The sequence below is a fragment of the Electrona antarctica genome, assembly GCF_951216825.1.
Source record: "Electrona antarctica genome assembly, chromosome: 5".
Classification (NCBI taxonomy): domain Eukaryota; kingdom Metazoa; phylum Chordata; class Actinopteri; order Myctophiformes; family Myctophidae; genus Electrona; species Electrona antarctica.
In genome coordinates this window covers 47,500,699-47,521,348 of record NC_136810.1, presented here as the reverse complement: position 1 = coordinate 47,521,348, position 20,650 = coordinate 47,500,699, and the positions used below count along the sequence as shown (strand labels likewise).

General features: G+C 40.6%; 2 protein-coding genes across 4 annotated transcripts in view; both read right to left on the bottom strand.

Annotated features, from left to right (window-relative positions):
* Positions 1-3,151: 3,151 nt before the first annotated feature.
* LOC306923112 (DBH-like monooxygenase protein 2 homolog) lies at positions 3,152-9,276 on the bottom strand. 3 transcript variants are annotated; one of them, XM_079501133.1, is made up of 14 exons: positions 9,169-9,276; positions 8,816-9,033; positions 8,452-8,598; positions 7,609-7,761; positions 7,145-7,228; positions 6,565-6,720; positions 6,100-6,202; positions 5,814-5,986; positions 5,408-5,499; positions 5,211-5,307; positions 5,071-5,130; positions 4,388-4,515; positions 3,888-3,972; positions 3,152-3,587 (listed from the first exon to the last, which is right to left on the bottom strand). In XM_079501133.1, exons 2-14 carry the CDS (start codon positions 9,011-9,013, stop codon positions 3,486-3,488), a joined length of 1,578 nt encoding a protein of 525 aa, XP_079357259.1. In that variant the 5' UTR covers positions 9,014-9,033; positions 9,169-9,276; the 3' UTR covers positions 3,152-3,485. The 3 variants fall into 3 exon arrangements, with proteins under 3 accessions (XP_079357259.1, XP_079357258.1, XP_079357260.1); XM_079501132.1 differs by having other exon boundaries at positions 8,816-9,227; XM_079501134.1 differs by lacking the exon at positions 6,565-6,720 and having other exon boundaries at positions 8,816-9,227.
* Positions 9,277-14,484: 5,208 nt separating this feature from the next.
* The window catches only part of cry2 (cryptochrome circadian regulator 2), a 41,490-nt gene continuing 35,324 nt past the window's right edge, over positions 14,485-20,650 (bottom strand). The window contains exons 10-13 of the mRNA XM_079501961.1: positions 20,447-20,649; positions 20,247-20,327; positions 18,570-19,175; positions 14,485-17,293 (exon numbers count right to left, since the gene is read on the bottom strand). Coding sequence (XP_079358087.1) covers positions 17,238-17,293; positions 18,570-19,175; positions 20,247-20,327; positions 20,447-20,649 — 946 coding nt within the window. The 3' untranslated portion in view covers positions 14,485-17,237. The remainder of the gene's footprint in view (positions 17,294-18,569; positions 19,176-20,246; positions 20,328-20,446; position 20,650) is intronic.

Genomic DNA, 20,650 nt, shown 5'->3' with positions numbered 1-20,650 from the left:
TGTCCTCTACCACACCCCACTCTCCGCTAAGCGGGAGAGGTGTAAAATTCCGAGCAGCAGACCTTCTACTGCTGTCAAATGTAAAAGAAAGTGCCGTTTCCAGACCCAGAGTGGACACTGGACAAAAGACGCCTCCGCGAGGCAACTGTTGTGACATACGCACACGTTCAGGGAGATGTCCTCTACCACACCCCACTCTCCGCTAAGCGGGAGAGGTGTAAAATTCCGAGCAGCAGACCTTCTACTGCTGTCAAATGTAAAAATTGTGCCGTTTCCAGACCCAGAGTGGACACTGGACAAAAGACGGCTCCGCGAGGCAACTGTTGTGACATACGCATGCGTTCAGGGAGATGTCCTCTACCACACCCCACTCTTCGCTAAGCGGGAGAGGTGTAAATTCCAAGCAGCAGACCTTCTACTGTTTCGTAAAAGCAACACTTTTGTGTTTTTGAATGTGGCCTCAGAAATAGCTGTGCTTTTCTTACTCAGGTTTATTTGTGCAGCATAGGCTCCAGAGAATCTCTGCAAATCACCTGAGAGGAGATCTGACCATATTGGAATAGTTGAGAGCATCTTGAACAGCTTGTTTAAAATCAGTTCCCCATGGTAGGTATTTTCACCTGTGTCATTGGTGGTTTTCATTGCTTTATTGGCTTCAGTCCTTACTGTTTCAAAATGTTTTTTGAAGGGAGATGTACTTTCACTGACATCCTCAAAATCACCAAAGAAGTCATGATCAATCACAGTGTCATATAGACTGTCTTGTCGATCATGCTTTGTATCAACATTTCCTTTCTGTGGCAGATGCTGTGTCTCAGACATGATGGTGTCAAGACTGGCTTGCACCACGCTGGAGTTCCTTTTGCTACCAAGTACAATACAAGCAGCTTGTACTATTGTACTTGCTTGTTGTAGTGTTTTGGCATTAACTAAAGTGCTGAAGATGTACATAGTCAAATGATACCTCTTATCTCTGTGTATGTACTGTTGTTTGCAAATGTGACTTGCCTGTTTCATCAAATGACTCTTACATGCCCTTATGGTACAGAAGGGCATGCCTTTCCTACCACTATTCTCCAGCAGCGTAACAAGTACATACTCATGCTATCTTGATTGAAGATACGCATACTGGCTTTTAAAAGCACTATGGACCTGTCACTATTAATCTGAATCGGTGTTGTGTTTGTACCAAATATCTCCTTCTCTTTGCATCTCAATTGCGTGAGTAATTCCTCTATAGCCGATTGAGTATGTTCTTCAGAGATCATGAATGCAACAGGAGTTGATGAACTAAATGAACTTACTATAATTTCATAATACAAAATCCTTTTCTCTGTTAGTTTAGTCTTAATGATCCCCCCTGTGGCATCCCATGATGCGGCACATTGTGCCGTCGCATTGTGGCACAGTTTCACTCCTGCTTCACTAAAACATATAACCTTAAGGGGACTAACTTTAATAATTTGAATGAATCCTTTTACAACAACACTGTCTGTGTCTTTATCCTCCCATTCTTTTTTAAGGTCCATCAACGCTTTGATCTCACTGTTATCCTTCAATCCTTGTTTCCGCTGTTCATGTTTGACCTGCCTGTACAAAGAAGTGTCTTTGCCAACTCCACTACGATTTCCAGCTATTAAAGACTTTGGGTCTGCATTGTTCAATGCCTCAATGTAAGCAGTATGTGCAAATCGGTTCTTCATTGATCTACCCAAGTTTGCACACTCTGTGGTTCTAATGTATCTACCTCTCAATTTGTCCTTTGTGTGATATATGTTGATTGCCAGTGTAAGCTATATGAAATATGCCGTCTTCGAATGAATGGAGATGTATTGTGAGGGTCATCTCACATGAAGTATGCCGGCAGGCGCCATTGATTGTCAGACATGGCTTGCTTGATTTTCTAACGACAGCGGTAGAAAAGTTGTGATTAACAAAACGGATTATACAGTATGGATTAGATTCCTTGACTTTGCTGGCAAACAGCTCTTGCCATTCATACCTCTTAAAATATTTATTTCCTTTGACTCTTAAGGAGTTTACAGTGTCCCATTCTGAAGACTTCAAAGTAAAGGTAGTAGGTTCAATGGCACTGTGTTTGAAGGGTCCTAATGTAGTAATGTATGTCACAACAGTTGCCTCGCAGAGGCGTCTTTTGTCCAGTGTCGGCTGGTCCACTCTGGGTCTGGAAACGGTACAATTTTTTACATTTGACAGCAGTAGAAGGTCTGCTGCTCGGAATTTTACACCTCTCCCGCTTAGCGGAGAGTGGGGTGTGGTAGAGGACATCTCCCTGAACGCGTGCGTATGTCACAACAGTTGCCTCGCCGAGCCGTCTTTTGTCCAGTGTCCACTCTGGGTCTGGAAACGGCACAATTTTTACATTTGACAGCAGTAGAAGGTCTGCTGCTCGGAATTTTACACCTCTCCCGCTTAGCGTAGAGTGGGGTGTGGTAGAGGACATCTCCCTGAACGCGTGCGTATGTCACAACAGTTGCCTCGCGGAGGAGTCTTTTGTCCAGTGTCCACTCTGGGTCTGGAAACAGCACTTTTTTTTTTACCGTTGACACCAGTAGAAGGTCTGCTGCTCGGAATTTTACACCTCTCCCGCTTAGCGGAGAGTGGGGTGTGGTAGAGGACATCTCCCTGAACGCGTGCGTATGTCACAACAGTTGCCTCGCCGAGCCGTCTTTTGTCCAGTGTCCACTTTATAAAGTCCATGCACTCCAGTGAATAGCATTTTTATTTAGATACCTTTACGTTATTTAATTACTTATTTTTACACAGAAACATAATGTGTGTCTTTACAATAACTGTAATGTAATAATAAAATGTAATAATTATTTAATTAATGTCACTTTTATTCTGAAAGCAACCGGATGTCTTAAATTTGCTAGCTGTCAAACAGGAAGTTCTAGATTTGCCAAAAAGACGGAGCCAGCCAGCTAGCCTTCACACATTCATTCCCTGATGATAACCAACCAGCCGTTCTGTTGTTGACAGGGACATGCAATGCAAGCAAACTAAGGAGACAGCACCCCCTTGAGGAAAATCTATACATCAGGGTACTGTGTGTTACTGAAATAGGCTACAACATTTGATATTCGGGTTTATTTTAGAACTTTATTCATTATAAAACAAAAACAATAAACAAGCACCAGGCTAATATCCTCAAGCATCCTGTCTGTGCATGAATTAAACAAATCTGTTTAAATCAATTGATAAATGTGAAAGAAAAAGCAACTGGATTTGCTCAACAAGACACCCATAACCTGAATTTAGTAGTGAAATAATGTAATTTAATCTGTCTGTCTGTCTGATGTTTTTCTTATAACTAAGATCCAGTCTCATTTCTCATTGTGTGTGTTTTTGGTTGTTTTTCAAGCTGACAAACGGAATGAGCTGCCCTTCACAGCGCTGCAGTCCACAGCAGCAATAGTATTAATCCTCCAGCTGAAGTCATAACCCAGGAAGTGCTGAGTCCTCTAGGAGCCAGGCTGTTTAGAGTGGCAGGAGCGTTGCGACAACTGACCGAAGGTGTTCATCATATTTCTCACAATGCCATTAGTGTACACTTCGCTGTTACTCTGCGGAAAGGAAGAATGAACACGCTTTGAAGTGCTTGTAATACTGTCTACTACTAGGCTACTACTACATAAAACATGTATCAACAGTACCAAAACAAGAACAGTGCATGACACACAGTCTATGATGACACATGAAGAAATGATCTAGAGTAGACATCAAATCAATATCAGATCTGGAATTACACAACACATTTACAACACGATATGTTATAAAAATGGTTTTCCTTCACATAATGTTTGGATAATGGATGAAGCAAAGAAAGGAGACCATCTTTTCATACAAATTTTGCTGCCACTTACATTGTCGGAAGCCACCTGTGTTTGGGGTATACTCTTCAGCAATTCCTCATATGTAGAAATAGCATCCAGGTCCAAAGATGTGGATCTGCCAGCACCAGAAACAAGGGACTCAGGATAACTTTTTTCAACACATAATTAAAAAGGCTGTATCTTAGCTCATGTAAGATCTGGGCAGTACTTAGTTTTCTTTTTAAATAATTTTTATCCCACGATTTTTGCAACCCAGTTTTTTCACCCAGTGCCAATTATCTAATGTAATCCTGGGCGCTACACTTCCTCTGCCAACCTGGGGGGGCAGCGGACTGACCTCATGCCTCCTATGCATGCGGAGTCCAAGCTGCTTCTACTTACAGTATGTACGATTTATACTGTAAGATCTATGCAGTACTTCTATAATGCAGTACTTACTGTATAAGATATGCATAGGTTTTTCTGTAAGATCTATCTAGTGGTTCTATACGATCCAGTTAGTGTGTTGATTGTGGAGTGTAGCTTCTTACTGTTTATCTTTCTCCAACATGGCAGTCAGGTTATCCATGTTCGGATGACTCACGCAGGCATTGACATCAATTGCAGGGTAGTAATATAAAAAGACAAGACACATTTCATCTGTGGTTGCAAAACCCATCTGTAAGAGAGGAATGGCCATTGAATTATACTTAGTAATGTACTGTATTTGCATTTTTCTAAATTTATTTTCTTGATTTTACGCTTATCTATTTGGCTGCAAATTTTCACGCCAATTTAGTTGTGGCCAATACCCCCCGTGTGTGCATTGCCAACGACAGTGTCCTTCTTCGGATCCCAATCTCCGGTGGCTGTGCCACCCATTCCATTGGAAAGAATAGTTTTAAGGTTATCCCGCAACCAACCATTATATTATATATTATGTCAGACAACGTCATAGCCTCATGTGGACCCCAGGAAGACTAGCGACCGCAGCAGCGGAAGCTAATGGGGATCCAAATAAAGAATAAAGTATAAAGTAAGTACATATTTTTCATGAAACAGTCTGTTGGTGAGATATAACACAAACACAACTAATACTTTTACTAACTGGGACAACTTTATAGACAGTTTTTTCTGATATCTCTGTTGAATTTAACATCCATATTCAGTAACTACTACATTCCAGTGTAGTAGGTCATGACTCATGAGATTGTTTCACATATTATTCACCAACCTTAGTGAATTCTGTGCGATTGATTGTGCTGTATGTGCACTCCACTACAATTTCATCCCCCTGGCGGAGAAAAGTGGTGTTAGACCTTATTTATAGTCACAATTTATTTTTTTCATTGCCTTCGACAATAATAGGCTTACTGGCTTGATTGTCTTGATGTTCCCCACATTGGTCACCTGCTGCATCTCAAAGTTGTAGTTCTCACCCACGGACAAGAAGTCAACCTGGCTTCCATTCCTGAAGAGGTAAAAAGTGTCAACGACATATATCACATATACTGTACAGTTTGAGTCAACCAACTATCAAACTTTAAGGGCAAATAATATATAGAGTCCACCTGAAGATGCCAGCTCTGATCTTCCGCCCAGCCAAGTGTGTGTGTAATAACAATGAGAATACATGAAGATCAGACACAGGGCCATCCACAATCTGTGGGATAGAAAGCAGCTTTTAGGGCATATCCGTGGTCATAATGGGGACATGTGTTATAATAAACATATTATACCCCCCCACTCTCTGAAATGAATGAAAATAGAACAACCGTATTGCATATTTCTCACCTAAAATGTAAATATATGTATATGAACATCAAATGTGATTCTCCTTGCCTTCCTGTCACCTGTCTTTGAGTCACCTGGAGCTCATGCAGCGGGAACACTACTTGCTTATTAATGGCGATATACAAAATCAATTTAAATAACCATTGCTACACTACTGCAACGCCACAGTGAATAATTGCATACCTTAGTAAAGAGAGAAGTATTACATGTGCCATAAGTGTGGAAATTGGCTGCACTTGGAGGGATTTTGTAGCCCAGCCTTGGATCTACTGTTAGGCCTGTCATCAATATGCCTATATCATGTGGTCTGAGATGGTCTGTATAGTACAGTCTCATCCCTGAGCTGTCCGTCCGACCTGCACATAGGAGACAGCAAAGGTCAAAGGCATAGTATGTAACTGTGTTTACCAGAGGACTAAGGTTTGCGCGCAAGAGAACTTTGTTGTATAGTAAAAACAAAATGATGTACCTGCTTCACTGGTTGGATTATTGTAGTGGATTTCCAGTCTGTAAAACATATCACTGTCCTCACCTCCGATAGGAAGCCCAGCATTTTCTGGAAGCTCGTAGTCCTATGAGGTGGTGAAGTTTCAAAGAATCTTTGAACTATTGAGAACAATTTGTTTTCTCTCCAAAGAAATATAATGCATAATAAAACTCTTGGATCTTTGATTCTCAATTATGTTTTTCCTTTGCTTTTAAAATGTAATAATAATAATAATAGTAATAATAATAATAACAATAATCAAATAAAGACTTATAACATGCATTTACAACTATAAAGGAGGGTGTGGATGGGAGGCAACATTGTTTTGGACAAGATATTAGCTTACACAGCATCTACTGTATGTTACATACTGAATGGTCAGAAGGAGCCTAGAAGGAACAAGAACTGTGTGTACTATATAATTAAGCACAATTGTCTTTCACTCACCCCTCCACCCACACCCCAAGTAGCCATCACTCTGAAGCAGTGTAACACTTTGATAGCAGTGTAACACTGCCCATTATAAGTTTCAGTCACAAAAGCAGGGCAGCTATATAGAACCATGTGGTGAACAAGGTCCACGTGATCAATAACTGGTTCAATCTGTAGACAAGTGGGAGGAGAGAGGGATTTGGAGAGGATGAAAGAAGGACAAGAAAAGAAAGAGGGATAAATAAACATGTATATGACCTGCACACCAGTACAAATATAGTCAAAACTAATAGCAAATTACACATTTTCATTGCCGTTATCTAATTACTTGTTTTACTTATATTGTTACTACGTTTATAATACTAATATTGTAATAGAACAGTCCTTTTTCAGTAGTAAAACTGTGATTTTAGAAATGTAAGTAATGCTATATATTTTTTATTATGATTTCAAGTACACTTTTGAACCATTTTATCATTGATATTTCTAAGACATGGAAACCAGAGATGCTTGTTCACGTCACAGGCGATGATGAAAAGATAACGGAGATATCATATAATATTGATATAAGAATATATTAAGATGTGATCCTCACCAGATAGATATGATGCTTCCTGTTGAGCCTTGGTAACCTCATCACATTGCAATGGTAATAGGTATGTATAGGAGGAATAGTGATCTGTAATCAAATCACACACTATATTTTTATTTGCACGGTATTGGCTACTTTGTTTTGATGAAACCTCTTATTAAATAAGTTTATTTAAATAAACTCAACATACTGCAAATACTGATTCACACACCTGTAACCTTCATCTAATGTTACCATAAAACATGGTAACATTTTACTTTTTTTTTACATTTTTCATTTTGCAGGCAACAAAACGAGCTACAGTACATGGTCGAACATCCACTCAAATACTTATTATACTACTTATTAACATTCTGTTATCGGAAATAACTGATGTAAAACTGGAAAGCATGATACATGGTTTTCTTTCCGCCATATGGTCAATGATCATGTATAAATTAGCTTGTAACTTCTGTGATGGTTCTTACATTGTCCACTCTGATGTCCATGTATTCCGTGTGTGGCAGGCTGGCCCTGGGCATGTACTTAAGCAGGTTGACTTCTTTGGTGCCTCTACGGGTTCCATGGTAGTTGATGTCATCAGTGGTTCCATAGGCATAGATCAGTTTGACAGGGCTAGCCTATAAAACATAATATAACTAGTCTATTTTTCAACTGTTGAGCAGACATTGAGACAACAGCAACAACATAGAAGGAATAATATAAAGAAAGAAAAGAATATAAGGAAATAGGTTACAAATTGGAACATTGGAAATGCTTACTTTTAGTTTTTTTAATGATAACCGGACAACAAATGTAACTTAATAAAATAGCCTACATGTGTGTACACACTGTATATCGTTCAGTATGTTTGTAAAAGCTAGAAAATTCCTTGGCTGGTAATCCAGTCTGGCAGTGTGCCGCGGGTTCGACTCCCGATCCCGACGGCCTTTACTGCATGTCACCCCCTCCCATAATTCCAGAACTCAAAACTGCATATTGTATTACAGAAGTAGCAGCCTGTCATAGATACCTTTGACCCTCCACATCCACGAATAACAAACAAGAAGGTAACACAAGATTTCCACTGACAATGAAAGTGCAACAAATACAATAGGTACATATAAAATGTAATCAAGATAAAAGCAAAACAAAGTAGTTATAACCTGGTCACCCTGGTGATGTTAATCAGGTGGAGAGAGAGAGAGAGAGAGAGAATATATGGGCTGTGTGTGTGTGTGTGTGTGTGTGTGTGTGTGTGTGTGTGTGTGTGTGTGTGTGTGTGTGTAAGAGAGTGAGGGTAGGTAACTAACGGTAATTGAATGTCTTACGGTGATGTGGAAGTCCTCCCTGTCGCAAGATTGAATGGACCTCTGAAAGGTCATGATTGTGTGACCGTCATTCTCTGTCAGAGAAAGGAGAGTGTAGCTTTGTTGCTTGTCCACCAGTGGGAGGGAATTGCCTGTGGCATAACGATCCTAATGGACAAGAATTGAAGAGGAAACGGTTTACTGGCCAAGTATGTCCATATACGAGAGAACATAAAGCTTGAACAGTTACAGGGTTGCATTAAACTTTGAGCAAATGAACAAGGTTTAGATTAGACTGAGACACATTTACCCCAGATAGTGTTAATCCCTGAGCCTATAGCTATTCATCAACAGTTCCAGCAAGTAAGATTCAGTGATGACTTACTGAAAAGTATTTGCCATCGGGACCGATTCCTCCAATGACAATGTCTGACCCTGACATGCCTCCATTTGGACTGAAGCCGAAGCCCACCCAGCCTGTTGTCCTGATGCTCAGTCTGAAGGTGATGATTCCCTGGACATCGTTAAAGCCCCACTGTAGGGTGACCAGTTGTTGTTGGTCTAGGTGCTCTGTGAAGGGCATTTGAGGGTCCTCTTGTCCTCCTGTTCCCGCAGGTAATGCCAGCAACAGTGGGATGAAAGGAAACAGATGATTCATATTGCCGCTGGATCTAAGTCATCACTCAGACTGTTGCTGAGTGCACAGTCCACAAAACACAGTTGAGTAGAGTACCTCACCTGAGTCAACTTCTGTAACCAAGTTACAACCCTCCTCCGCCCCTGTTCAACGACAACAAGGAAGGTGTGAGAGAAGCGAGTGTGTTTATTTTACTCATTATATACACGTCAACACAATTGACACATCCGGCATCCCGGTTTCAGTATAAAAGCATATATAAATATACATACAATGACAATGATATATTTATATACACAGGCAATTAATGATCATTTTTAATACATCTCAACACCCCCACTTGATCGTGAATTGGTAAACATAAAAATAAATAACCAAACAAAAAAAAACAAAGAACCCTTGAAGAAAAAAAAAACTTTGGACTGTGTGTTATTCTCCAAACATGAAACCCTCAAAATGTCTCAATTGACACAGCCTGGCTGGTTTTGTCGGCAACCATTTGTTCAATTGGACAATACTCGAGAATCACTTTACCATCATTGACAGTTGATCTTACAAAGTGGTATCTTATGTATCCCCCTTAGACAGCACTTCTTAGACTTATATAGCATTTGAAACAGACTTTGACTTTGAAACAGACTTATAGCATGTTCATGTAGACAGCACAATAAGTGCATTGTATGTAGTCATAGCACTTCATAGTATATATGTACAGCATAGTATAGCATATATGTATAGTTTATATGTATAGTGTCATTATATAGATATGTTCTAGTTATAGTTTATATGTATAGTGTCATTATATAGATATGTTCTAGTCACGTTCTTAGCTTACGCATGTTTCGCGATAAATGCATTTTACATATGTGATGTATTCCCATGCTTTTTGTTCTTGCTTAATGTAAATCGCTCTGGATTAAGAGCGTCTGCTAAATGCCTAAATTGTAAATTGTAAATTGTAAATTGTTATGTCAATATGTTTTGACCTCTGTCTCTGTACAGGATTTTTAGCTAACGCTATTGTACCTTGATTGTCCTCGTAAATCTTTGGCTGCATGTAATGAAATTCATCAATACATTGTAACAATTGAATCAAATACAAACACTCTTGTAGAGTTGCCGCTAAAGCCATGTACTCAGCTTCACAAGTTGAAAGTGCTACGGTGTATTGCTTTTTAGACCTCCATGAAATCAAAGGGCCCTCTGGGTTTAGGCTGACACAATAACCACTAGTGCTACGTCTGTCACTTGAAGAGACCAACTTCAAGTGAAGAGCAACAGAAGAGCAGTGGATCACAGTGAAACATGTGATATCTGTTATTTTCTTTATATACGGTACTTTATTGTCCAATATTACTTTGTGTGTGTGCGTGCGTGCGCTCGTGCGTGCGCGCGTGTGCATATTGTTTCCATTTTATTATATCGTCTGTGTGTGAACTCCAGCAACTATAACATTTGACTACTATTTTTATTTTTTATTTCCTGAGTTGATGTTTGGCAACACATACTGTAATGTCCAATTTTTTGTCTTATTGCTTTCTGTATGTCTTTGTCTATTCTTGTTCATGAAAAATTAATACAATTTAAGTTGAAAAAAAAAATGATTGGGAATGTAATACTATAGTGAACAGGTGAACACAAAACCTTACAGAGAAATTATGCAACATAAACAATGATCTGACAATAACTGACTGGGGAACAACACTAGTATTCAAGGTGCTGCCACACGGTCAAAAGAGCTGCGCACGTTCTCGGCTGCGCGTAGCTTAAAGCTTGAGTTTTTAGACAGCTGGTGGATGGAAATTAAGCTCCACCTCCGCGGAATTCTTGCACGACGGCCAGATTCCCGGAAACGCTCTCCTCCGCTCAAGTCTTCGGCGGAGGTGGAGCTTCTTTTCCATCCACCAGCTGTCTAAAAACTCGGAATTTAAGCTGCGCGCAGCTTAAGAAGTGCGCAGCTTAAGAAAGTTTTGCGCTATGGTGTGGAGACGGTGACACCGTCTCCACACCATAGCCGTCCATGGCCGTCGCGCAAGAATTCAGCGGAGGTGGAGCTTAATTTCCATCCACCAGCTGTCTAAAAACTCAAGCTTTAAGCTGCGCGCAGCCGAGAACGTGCGCAGCTCTTTTCATAGTGTGGCAGCAGCTAGTAACCAGCTGTTTACACATGGGAAACAGCTTGGAGGACAAGAACATAGAACCAAAACAACTAGAACAGAACATAGGAATACAACACCTAGATACTTTCACTGCTAATGGGAGACGGGGTCCGAAGGACAGGTTAAGGGGCTGAAACCCCCCAGGGCATTCTTCCACTGCCAACGGAAACAGGGGCCGAAGCCATGCTGGACATCAGGGTTTCTAGCCCCATATGTGCCCTCTCCCTACGCTCATTCTGTAGCTCCGAGATGAGGTCACAGAAAGAGCCCCTCCCACCCCGTTCAGAGACGGCGCATGTTTCCACAATTCCCCATTGCTTACCCTTTTCTAAACAATTAACCAAAACCTTGAAGTGACGTTCCGGGTTTACACTAATTCAACGTCAACAACGGAAAAGAAAATCCAACTTTAAACGGTTACGAGCGTTACAGCGGTTGGTTTAGTCAGCCGCTTCCATGTTTATCAAGGGATTGGTGCGTGTGCGCGGGCATGTCGAGTGAACTGAAGTCAGTTGGACATTTTCGACCAGGGGAGGCGCTAAAGCTTTTCAACTTCCTTGAAAAACATGCTAAACAACCGCTGTAACGCTCGTCTAACCGTTTAAAGTTGGATTTTCTTTTCCGTTGTTGACGTTGAATTAGTGTAAACCCGGAACGTCACTTCAAGGTTTTGGTTAATTGTTTAGAAAAGGGTAAGCAATGGGGAATTGTGGAAACATGCGCCGTCTCTGAACGGGGTGGGAGGGGCTCTTTCTGTGACCTCATCTCGGAGCTACAGAATGAGCGTAGGGAGAGGGCACATATGGGGCTACAGGGTTTCAAGTGATTGCCAAAAAGACGGAGCCACTCAGTAGGCATTCCAGAATAACTTCCTGGTTTGATGATGATGTCACGCGCATACCCTCTATTGTTATTGTGTGAATTTGACTTTTTTGCATTTATTTAGCTGTTGCCTGTTATTATTATACTGTTTATACATTTGTGGAGTTATTGTAAATAAATTAGTGTGTGGAATTAACATTTTTGCTTTTATTTTTACCTGTGAAACAGATTACTTGAATACGGTACGCTAACAGCCTGAATAACTCCATTGATCATCAAAATGGACAGTAAACAACTCTGTGGATACATTTCATTATACAGCAACTACCAAACATAACATAATAGGACATGAAACATGTCCCAAATAATATAGAACTGAGCGACTTAAAAAAGTGCATGGTTTGAGAAGGTGAACTTTAGTCAACTAACAAAATTTAAGTGGTGCATTGCAAAACATTCTCCAACACAACTGGGATTGGGGGATGTGAATGGCTAATTGGGACTCTTGTGGAATACTGCAACAATGTTGATGAAGGCAGAACTAAAGTCCAAAAAGAGGATCCAGGCATACATTTTAGTAAAGTCCATAAAGGGGATTGATCAGTACTTGTTGGTAAAGTCAGGTGCCGCAGGATGTAGTAAAGGCTCATGTTATAAACATCCTCAATTTAGCGGTTCATGCATTTTTTAATGCACATAACGGTGAGATGAGTTGAAAAATATTCAGCTGTAAGAAATGAGGTAGGTAGGTCATCTGATCATAAATAGTGGCATAGTGCAGTGGTGGAAAATGTACTCACATTTCGTACTTAAGTAAAAGTATCATCAATACCGCAGTGTAGACATACTCTAGCTGTAATACAAGTAGGCCTGGAATTCAAAATGTACTTGAGTAAAAGTACAAAAGTATTGGTATCTATAATTACTTAAAGTACAAAAATAGAAAGTAGGCTTACTCATTATTGCAGAATGTCTCATTTCAACTTTTCAAATGTTTAAAATATTTTGAAAATAGCAGATCTATAAGCGCACAATGCGTCGCATTGCAATGCATTGTGAGCTTGTAGATCGGCTATTTTCAAATGCCCGAAATGTATATAGGGCTGAAGTTGTACTACCCTGTGTTTTGTAATAATAATCCACATTTTTCAGTATTATTTGTAAAAAAATAAAATAAAAATAAATTAAAAAGCCTATAGTGCACATCCCCGAAATAGTTCGTTTATAGGCACAAAGATAAAACATATTTTTGTTAAAACAGCTTTTTAGGATGCAATTTGTCATCATCGTGAAACAGAATCAATGGTCAAGGCTGCAGCTTTAGCTAATAATATGCAGGACCTGGGTGGTTGTATGTAGCCTAATCATTTCATTTTCTATGAGGCCTCATCAGTGATAAGCATGTGATACAATCCCTCACAGTGTACAATGCAGCCATCAAATATTACAAAAATGAAAAAAGCACCACCATAAGCCATATTTCCATCTCAACTTTAATGAAAATACACTTTTGTACAATACTGTACAAAACAAATAAATAAAGCCATATTATGTAGCCCACAGCACTCGGGGAGACAAGCAGAGCATCACAGAGCATCACTGATATCAGTGTGATGATCACACTGATATCACTTGGAATGTGCAGCAAAACACAAGCACATAATGTGGGCGTATTATGTATCATTGGTTCCCATAACTGGGACTTTTCTGAGCAGAGGAAAGGAGTGAAATGAGAAGTGAACATGAAGTCAGTGTTGATGGACATGGACTGATTCAGCCTCTGGACACTATTTGGTTTCACATGTATTGTTGTACTGCCATTTAGAGGCCACATCTCCTAATTAGCCTACCAGTTATTCAGAAAGAATACCCATTTGGACTCACATCTCCATCAGCTTATGCAAGTTCTCTGGAAGTCCATGCATAAACCGGGGTTGAGCATTGTTGTACTTCAAAATGTACACAAATCATAAAAGGTCGGGTTAATCAAAAGTAGAATGGAAGATCTCTTTTCATTATTAATGCAGGTTTGTGTATACTTGATAAACCAAGAACTTAATGATTTACTGGTCAACATGAACAAATTAGGCTATTGCACATGTTCTTTGGCTGATGTAGCATGCAAACTTTAGTAATTTAGGTATTCTATCATCTAACTCCAGAAAGTAGGTTCTGGTCTGGAAATTTTTGACTTAAAGACACAGAGATGGTGTGTTTTGAGTCTTTTGTATGATGGCTCCTTCAGTGTCAAAGGACAGAAATCCATTTTGCTAAATTAAAAAGCTTTCAGTCAGAACTAGTTGCATTACTGACATCACTCACAGTCCCAATAGTTTTGGCAAATCTCTGTCACAAATTACTGAAACTAATAATTTAGCATTAGCACCTATGACATCATGGGCCCACCTGGAGGTGTGGCCAATGCTGTTTGGCCACTCAACACAGCCAAATAGCATTGGCCACGCTTCAAGGTCTTAAGTTAAGTCATAAGACCTGGTATTAAGACGGGCAAATGGGCAAAATATTTGCCCATCTGTCATTAATGAGACAATATGCAAAGTGTAGTGCTAGTTAATGCTTTGCTTGTGGAATGATTTAATGGACCAAATGTGACAGAGAAGTATCGCTCAAGTGAACGTTAATGAAACGCATGTAGAATCGATTCCTGGGATTTGGGGAAACATCTGCCTCACAACTACAACGCTTTGGCAATCCAACTGAGCTTTGTGGAAATCCCTTCCGATAACCAGATTGTCAATTAGACAGGAAAGAGAAAGACAGTTTATGGTTACATAATTATAATATATAAACAAGACATAAGTGCAATTAAATATACACACACAGGAGAGAATGAGTTTAACACATTAGCGTTTCCTCTACATGAGTAGTATCCACTGTCAAAAGAACATATTTCTTTATCATCCTTCTTTGTGGAGAAAATAGCATTATTTGCCAAATATAAATATGTATATTGTGAGCATCCAAACAACAGTCCCACAATCCAGAACTTCATGGCAAGTACTGTATGATTTGGAGCTGCTGTAAACTACCTTACCAACATTTCAACACTTCACTTCACTTGAATATGTTACAGTAAAAGCGAAATACCAGTAAAAGTGAGAAAAACTGAAGAGGGGTCGTCCATTTCCCAACATACCCTCTGCACATATTGGGCATGTAGGCCTACAGTGCACATCTCCCGTTCACCGTCTTTTTTTTCCTTTCAACCGGGGCCGCCGGCTCGCTTGCCCCGGCCACCCACATCCCCACACACACCCCCGGCTCTGGCCCACAGCCCGAAACCAGGCACTTCTCGCCCTGTTTTCTTTTCTTCCCTTTTACTAGTGTAACAAATACTACAGTTGTAGAGAGACAATAGCAGTGGCAATGTAGTTTCAGTTTGTGAATTGTTGTACCTCTGCATTTGTGCATGTCTCTGTGTGTGTACACTGTGTACTGTATGTGATGCTCCTAAATCAAAACATCATTTAGTGGCACAGTGGTAGATGGAATACAAATATATTTTTCAAATCAGGGTAAAATATATATTTTCCAAAATAATCAAATTAGTCATTTACATATTAACACCATGTACAGGGCTTCAGTATATGCTCTATGAGCTTCAAACTTTTCAGTTTGAATGTGGCATCAGTAAATGCATCAGGGTCACAACAAGGTGAGAAACCACCTATTCTCTTTTTAAAGATTATATGGGGAGGACTTAATCTGGAAAGACAAACCTCACCCATGACTTCAATTCACTTCCATCATTCAACACACTAGGATCTTTATATCTCCGTTTCAGTTAAATGAAAGGTGATCAGACCGACTGAAAATTGTGACCAAAAATGTAAAAACTTTTGTACATTCCTTCCCTTCATTTTTCTGACTGGCCAAAGAACTTTACGACTACTGGAGCACCAGGTGCTCTCTGGAGTGTTGCGCTCTTGGAGCTGTCACACAATTCAGGTTGTCCAGAGTGTCATGGAAGAGAAGTCAATGCAAAATGCGATGGTTGCAGCTTTTTGGTATTCATGTTCACCATGCTGAGCCAGCGCCGCCTCAGGTGGCTTGGCCATGTCCACAGGATGGACCCCAGCCGGCTCCCCAGGGTATGGAGAGCTGTCAACAGGCTCCAGACCTCTTGGTCGCCCACGCCTGCGCTTCAAGGACGTTTGCAAACGTGATATGAAGCAGGCAGGCATTGACCACAACAACTGGGAGGAAGCTGCAAAAGACCGTGGCGTTTGGAGGCAGACTGTCGCTGCAGGAACCCGCTGGGCCGAGGAGAGACACATCTCCTTGTTGCAGGCGAAGAGACAGAAGAGGAAACTGCGTGAAGCAGCCCCGACTCCTGTGCCAGTCCCCTCTCGTTTTGTCTGCGCCAACTGCGCTAAAGACTGTCACTCCGGAGCAGGGCTGTCCAGCCACAGCCGCCGCTGCAAAAAAACATGACCACTCAGGCGCAACCCATCGTCAACACTGACGGACGGATGCCTATGATAGACCACGTACACTCATACATATAGGATTTATGTATGTAACTAGTGAAGTAAAATAAATATTACCCCTAGTAGAGTAGTAGTACTATGAGCATGTGTTACATATTCATGTGTCGTATCTGCTTTTGTATATAGTGTACATTGTTGCACACATGGGTATCAATTAATGAGTGATGACTCCAATTTAAAACTCCAATTTTCCTGTGGAAAACACATTGCTCATGGGCGGACGGTACATGGATAAATATACATATTCACATGTGTGTGTCAGAGGTGGAAAGTAACTACTTTATATTATTGCTTTAGTTACTGTATTACAGTACAAGTACAATAATAGCATATATTTTATATGACACATTAAATATGGTCATACAGGACTTTACAGTACCTGCCATAACTGATAGAAATATTAAATTGCTCACCAGAACAATGCCACAAGAGGTAACCCATGAATCTTTGTGGGCAAAACCTGCACAAAGAATTCCATCTGAACGTGCCACTGCCAGTACAGTATACTTATTTAGGCAATAGGGTATTTATTTTTTAAGTAATACGTATCTTTCCACCTCTGGTTCAAGGGTGTGTGTTTTAGTAATCGACAGTAGACAAAATAAATGTCCTGCCCATGAAGTCAAATTAAATCATTCAAACACTAGGAACAGAGGAATATACTGTATACGAGGATTGTTAGTCCAGACTCCAGTGGGAGGTGTCCTCTGTCTTCTGTTGGACGCAAAGTGTTCCTGAAACACACACACACAATCAGGGTTTTAGCCATGGGTACAGGGTATGCACACACATAACCTGTCCTTAACTGTCATGCAAAACATTTTTATTTGAGGTTATGGTCAAACGCCTTTCATAAAAAGCCTGGAAAAGTGATTAAAAGGCCACATTTGGCACATATCTTTTATGATATTAAGTAAGTGATTTTCTTTGTCTAAAATAAGTGTTAAGTAGCTCTTTATTCTGATAGTACTCATTGCTAGATTATTTGTTCAGGAGTCTCCATGTCTCTCCATTAAACAGAAAATGCATTTTCAGGTCAGGACACCAATTGTATCCAATCAGGATACAGATTAAACGAGTGCAATTGGAGATGATGACAAAGAAATAAGCAGACTATACTGGAACTGGAACACTATAAAGATGAAGCTGATAAATGGGTTCTTTTTTGATTGGCTGATATTTTGCAACCCACCTGAAAAGGTATTTTCTGTTTAAAGAGCTGGAGAGATGGGGAGACTCCTGTTACTGAATAAACACTCACTCACTCAGTCTATAGTAATGATAACTATCATCAACTATAGTGCTTTAACACATTTAGTTTTTTGTTTTTTTTAAATGAACAAAAAAATATCACTTACTCTACCTTTTTATTTATTTGTATTGTTCATACCAACAGCAGTTGTACAGGTAATGCAGTATCTCGCAGGGAGAGATACCTTATAGCAGGGGGCGGACTTGTAAAGATTTGGCTTTTGGTGACTAGTTTCTGAATTTTGGTGTAGTGTTAGGAATGGGTATAAGGTTTTCAAAAAGCTGTGCAAACGCGTTGGGCGCGCCCCCTAGTGGTCTGTTTGCACAGACTCAAATATTGGATACATATAGGTATGGTTGAAAACCAAAATAAGTGATCAAAGAGATTTTTCAATGGATTCTGGTACTTTTGGGTGTGCTAAATAACATATTACAATTTTAGGAACAACGAACAACCAGAAAGGTATCGTTTTCAAGATGGCGTCCACGGTGATGTAAAAAATCATAACAATTATGCACTTCGTAACTACTTTTTGAATTTTGGCACCCCCCCACTTAGGAATAAGTACAAACAAAAGATATCCACCACAGTTCCAGAATAAACCTGAATAAAACATCCCCCCAGTGTCACACACACACACACACACACACACACACACACACACACACACACACACACACACACACACACACACACACACACACACACACACACACACACACACACACACACACACACACACACACACACACACACACCTGCTTTGAGGAGAGCATTTATTCTCTCCTCTGTGATCCCTTCTTCCATCCGCTCATCCTCTCCCAGTTCCTCTTCCATCTCCTCCTCTCTCCTTCCTCCTTCCCTGGTCGCCGCCACGTAGCTCTGTCTGTCCCGCTGCCTCTGGGTGCGTCTCAGTTTTCGGTACTGGCCTCTCCTCCTCTGACCTTGGCCGGGCGGGGTTTGACACGCGGATAACGAGGCGAGTGTAGGATCTGGAGGGCTAGCAGCTGGGTTGGTTAGTGGAAAAGTGAAAGGGGAGGAGGCGGTGCAGGCCTGATTTAGGGCCAGGTTTGACACTTGGATTTGGATTGCCTTGTGGTCATGGGATGTAGTGGATGCAGGAGGGACCGTGCGTGAGGCTGTGATTTGACACGAGTGTGCCGACGGCGTCTGGGACGAGTCATTCGTTGTGACCGCGACGTGCCCCAGGTCTGCATGTGATGTCACAGCAGAGGAGACAGCGTCTGGGGTGAGACGCAGGGAAGGGGCTGTAGGGGATGTGCGTACTGTGGAAGAGTCAGGAGCTATAGCAGCTGTAGAGCAGCCTGCTGCTTCACTGTCAACTGGTGCTCCGACAGGGGAGTCTGGAAAACACACACATGCACAACTTTAGTTTTTTTCAACCAAGGTTCAAGTTTTAGGTTGTTATTAGAGAAACTAAAAGGTGAGTGTTAATTTTCTTTCATTTGCTGCTTTGTTTTGTTTTAGGGATGTTAGCAGTTTTTGACAGGGGGGCAGGGGCATTCGAACATGGGGCTAAATATGTATTCTTTTACAACATTTTATGGCGATTTATTTTTGTATTATTTACTATAGTCCTAGTCCAAGAAATTACATCTGGCCACAAAACAGCACAGGATCTATTGAATGTGACAAACTGACATATTGAGCCTATACACATAGTATAAGTCTTCCCCCAGTAGGCTACCTTCATATTCAGTAGATCCTGTGATCTTCTAATAAAAAAAGAAATCACGATAACATTTTGTAAAAAAATACATATTTAGCCCCATGCTCGAATGCCCCCGCCCGCCTGTCAAAAAGAGCTAAAATCCCTAAAACGAAAGAAAGCAGCAAATGAAAAAAAAAAGAACACTCATCTTTTCCTTTCTCTATTAAACAACCTAAAACATGAACCTTGGTTGAAAAAAACTAAAGTTGTCCTTTAGAGGCTGCATGGTTACTTCACTTGTACAAAGACGTCCATCAAAACATGTGAAGGCAAAAATTTGACACATTCTAATCGTCAAAAATTATAATCGAAAACAAAAAAATCAGTCGGATGCGGTGCTTTCTACAAGTGCTAAACACTGTACTACATTTTAACCCATTTTGGGCGGGAACCCCTTTTGGTGTTTTAAACATTATGTTATAATTTAGCTATTGAAAAATAGCAGATCTACAAGCTCGTAGCGCGCCACCGAGTGGCGCGCTACGAGCTTGTAGGTCTGCTATTTTTGAAAAATCGTGAAAATATTTATTTCAGAAAACTGGAGGATTTAGAAGATTTGTTTTTAATTTCGAGGTCAGGCCTAAATGGGTTAAAACACAGGGTACTTATTAGCTGTGTGCCGGCACACAGGAAATAGCAGATCTGGGATCTGCTGTTTTCGGTGAGCCACAAATAAACCAGGCAGTATAAAAACTGTTCTCACCAGGACCACTATCGGTCTGGGAGTCGTCAGTCATGGGTGGCTCCGCCTCCTCTTGAATAGTCGGTACCGAAGCAAGAAGACCTGCATTTTTAATGCAATCAATGTGTTTGTTTTAATTTAGGGCACATAGGGTTTAATATGAAAACGATTATGGTTATGGTAAGTTAGGGTTTGTTTCATTATGACAGTCGTTTACTTACTTAGTCCTCTGTAGTGTGACAGTTGCTGGTAGACCTGTTTCATTCTCTCTATATTCAACCTGCTTGCCCCGGCATGGTTTATCATGGGTTTGGGGTAGTCCACTCCCACCACACAGTTGGCAGCCTTCTGGACTGAATGGGGGGCGTTCCAGGGCTCATGTATGTACCGGTTTGGGTAGTCCTTTAAAATGGGGATGTAACGCC

Excerpts from the sequence above, each read along its gene's own strand:
- LOC306923112 (XM_079501132.1), bottom strand. The coding sequence starts at position 9,088 with ATGAATCATCTGTTTCCTTTCATCCCACTGTTGCTGGCATTACCTGCG. Across the intron at positions 7,229-7,608 it reads TGGACATCAGAGTGGACAAT|ATCACTATTCCTCCTATACA; the intron begins GTAAGAACCATC and ends ATTTGATTACAG. Across the intron at positions 5,131-5,210 it reads ACATCAAGACAATCAAGCCA|GGGGATGAAATTGTAGTGGA; the intron begins GTAAGCCTATTA and ends TTTCTCCGCCAG.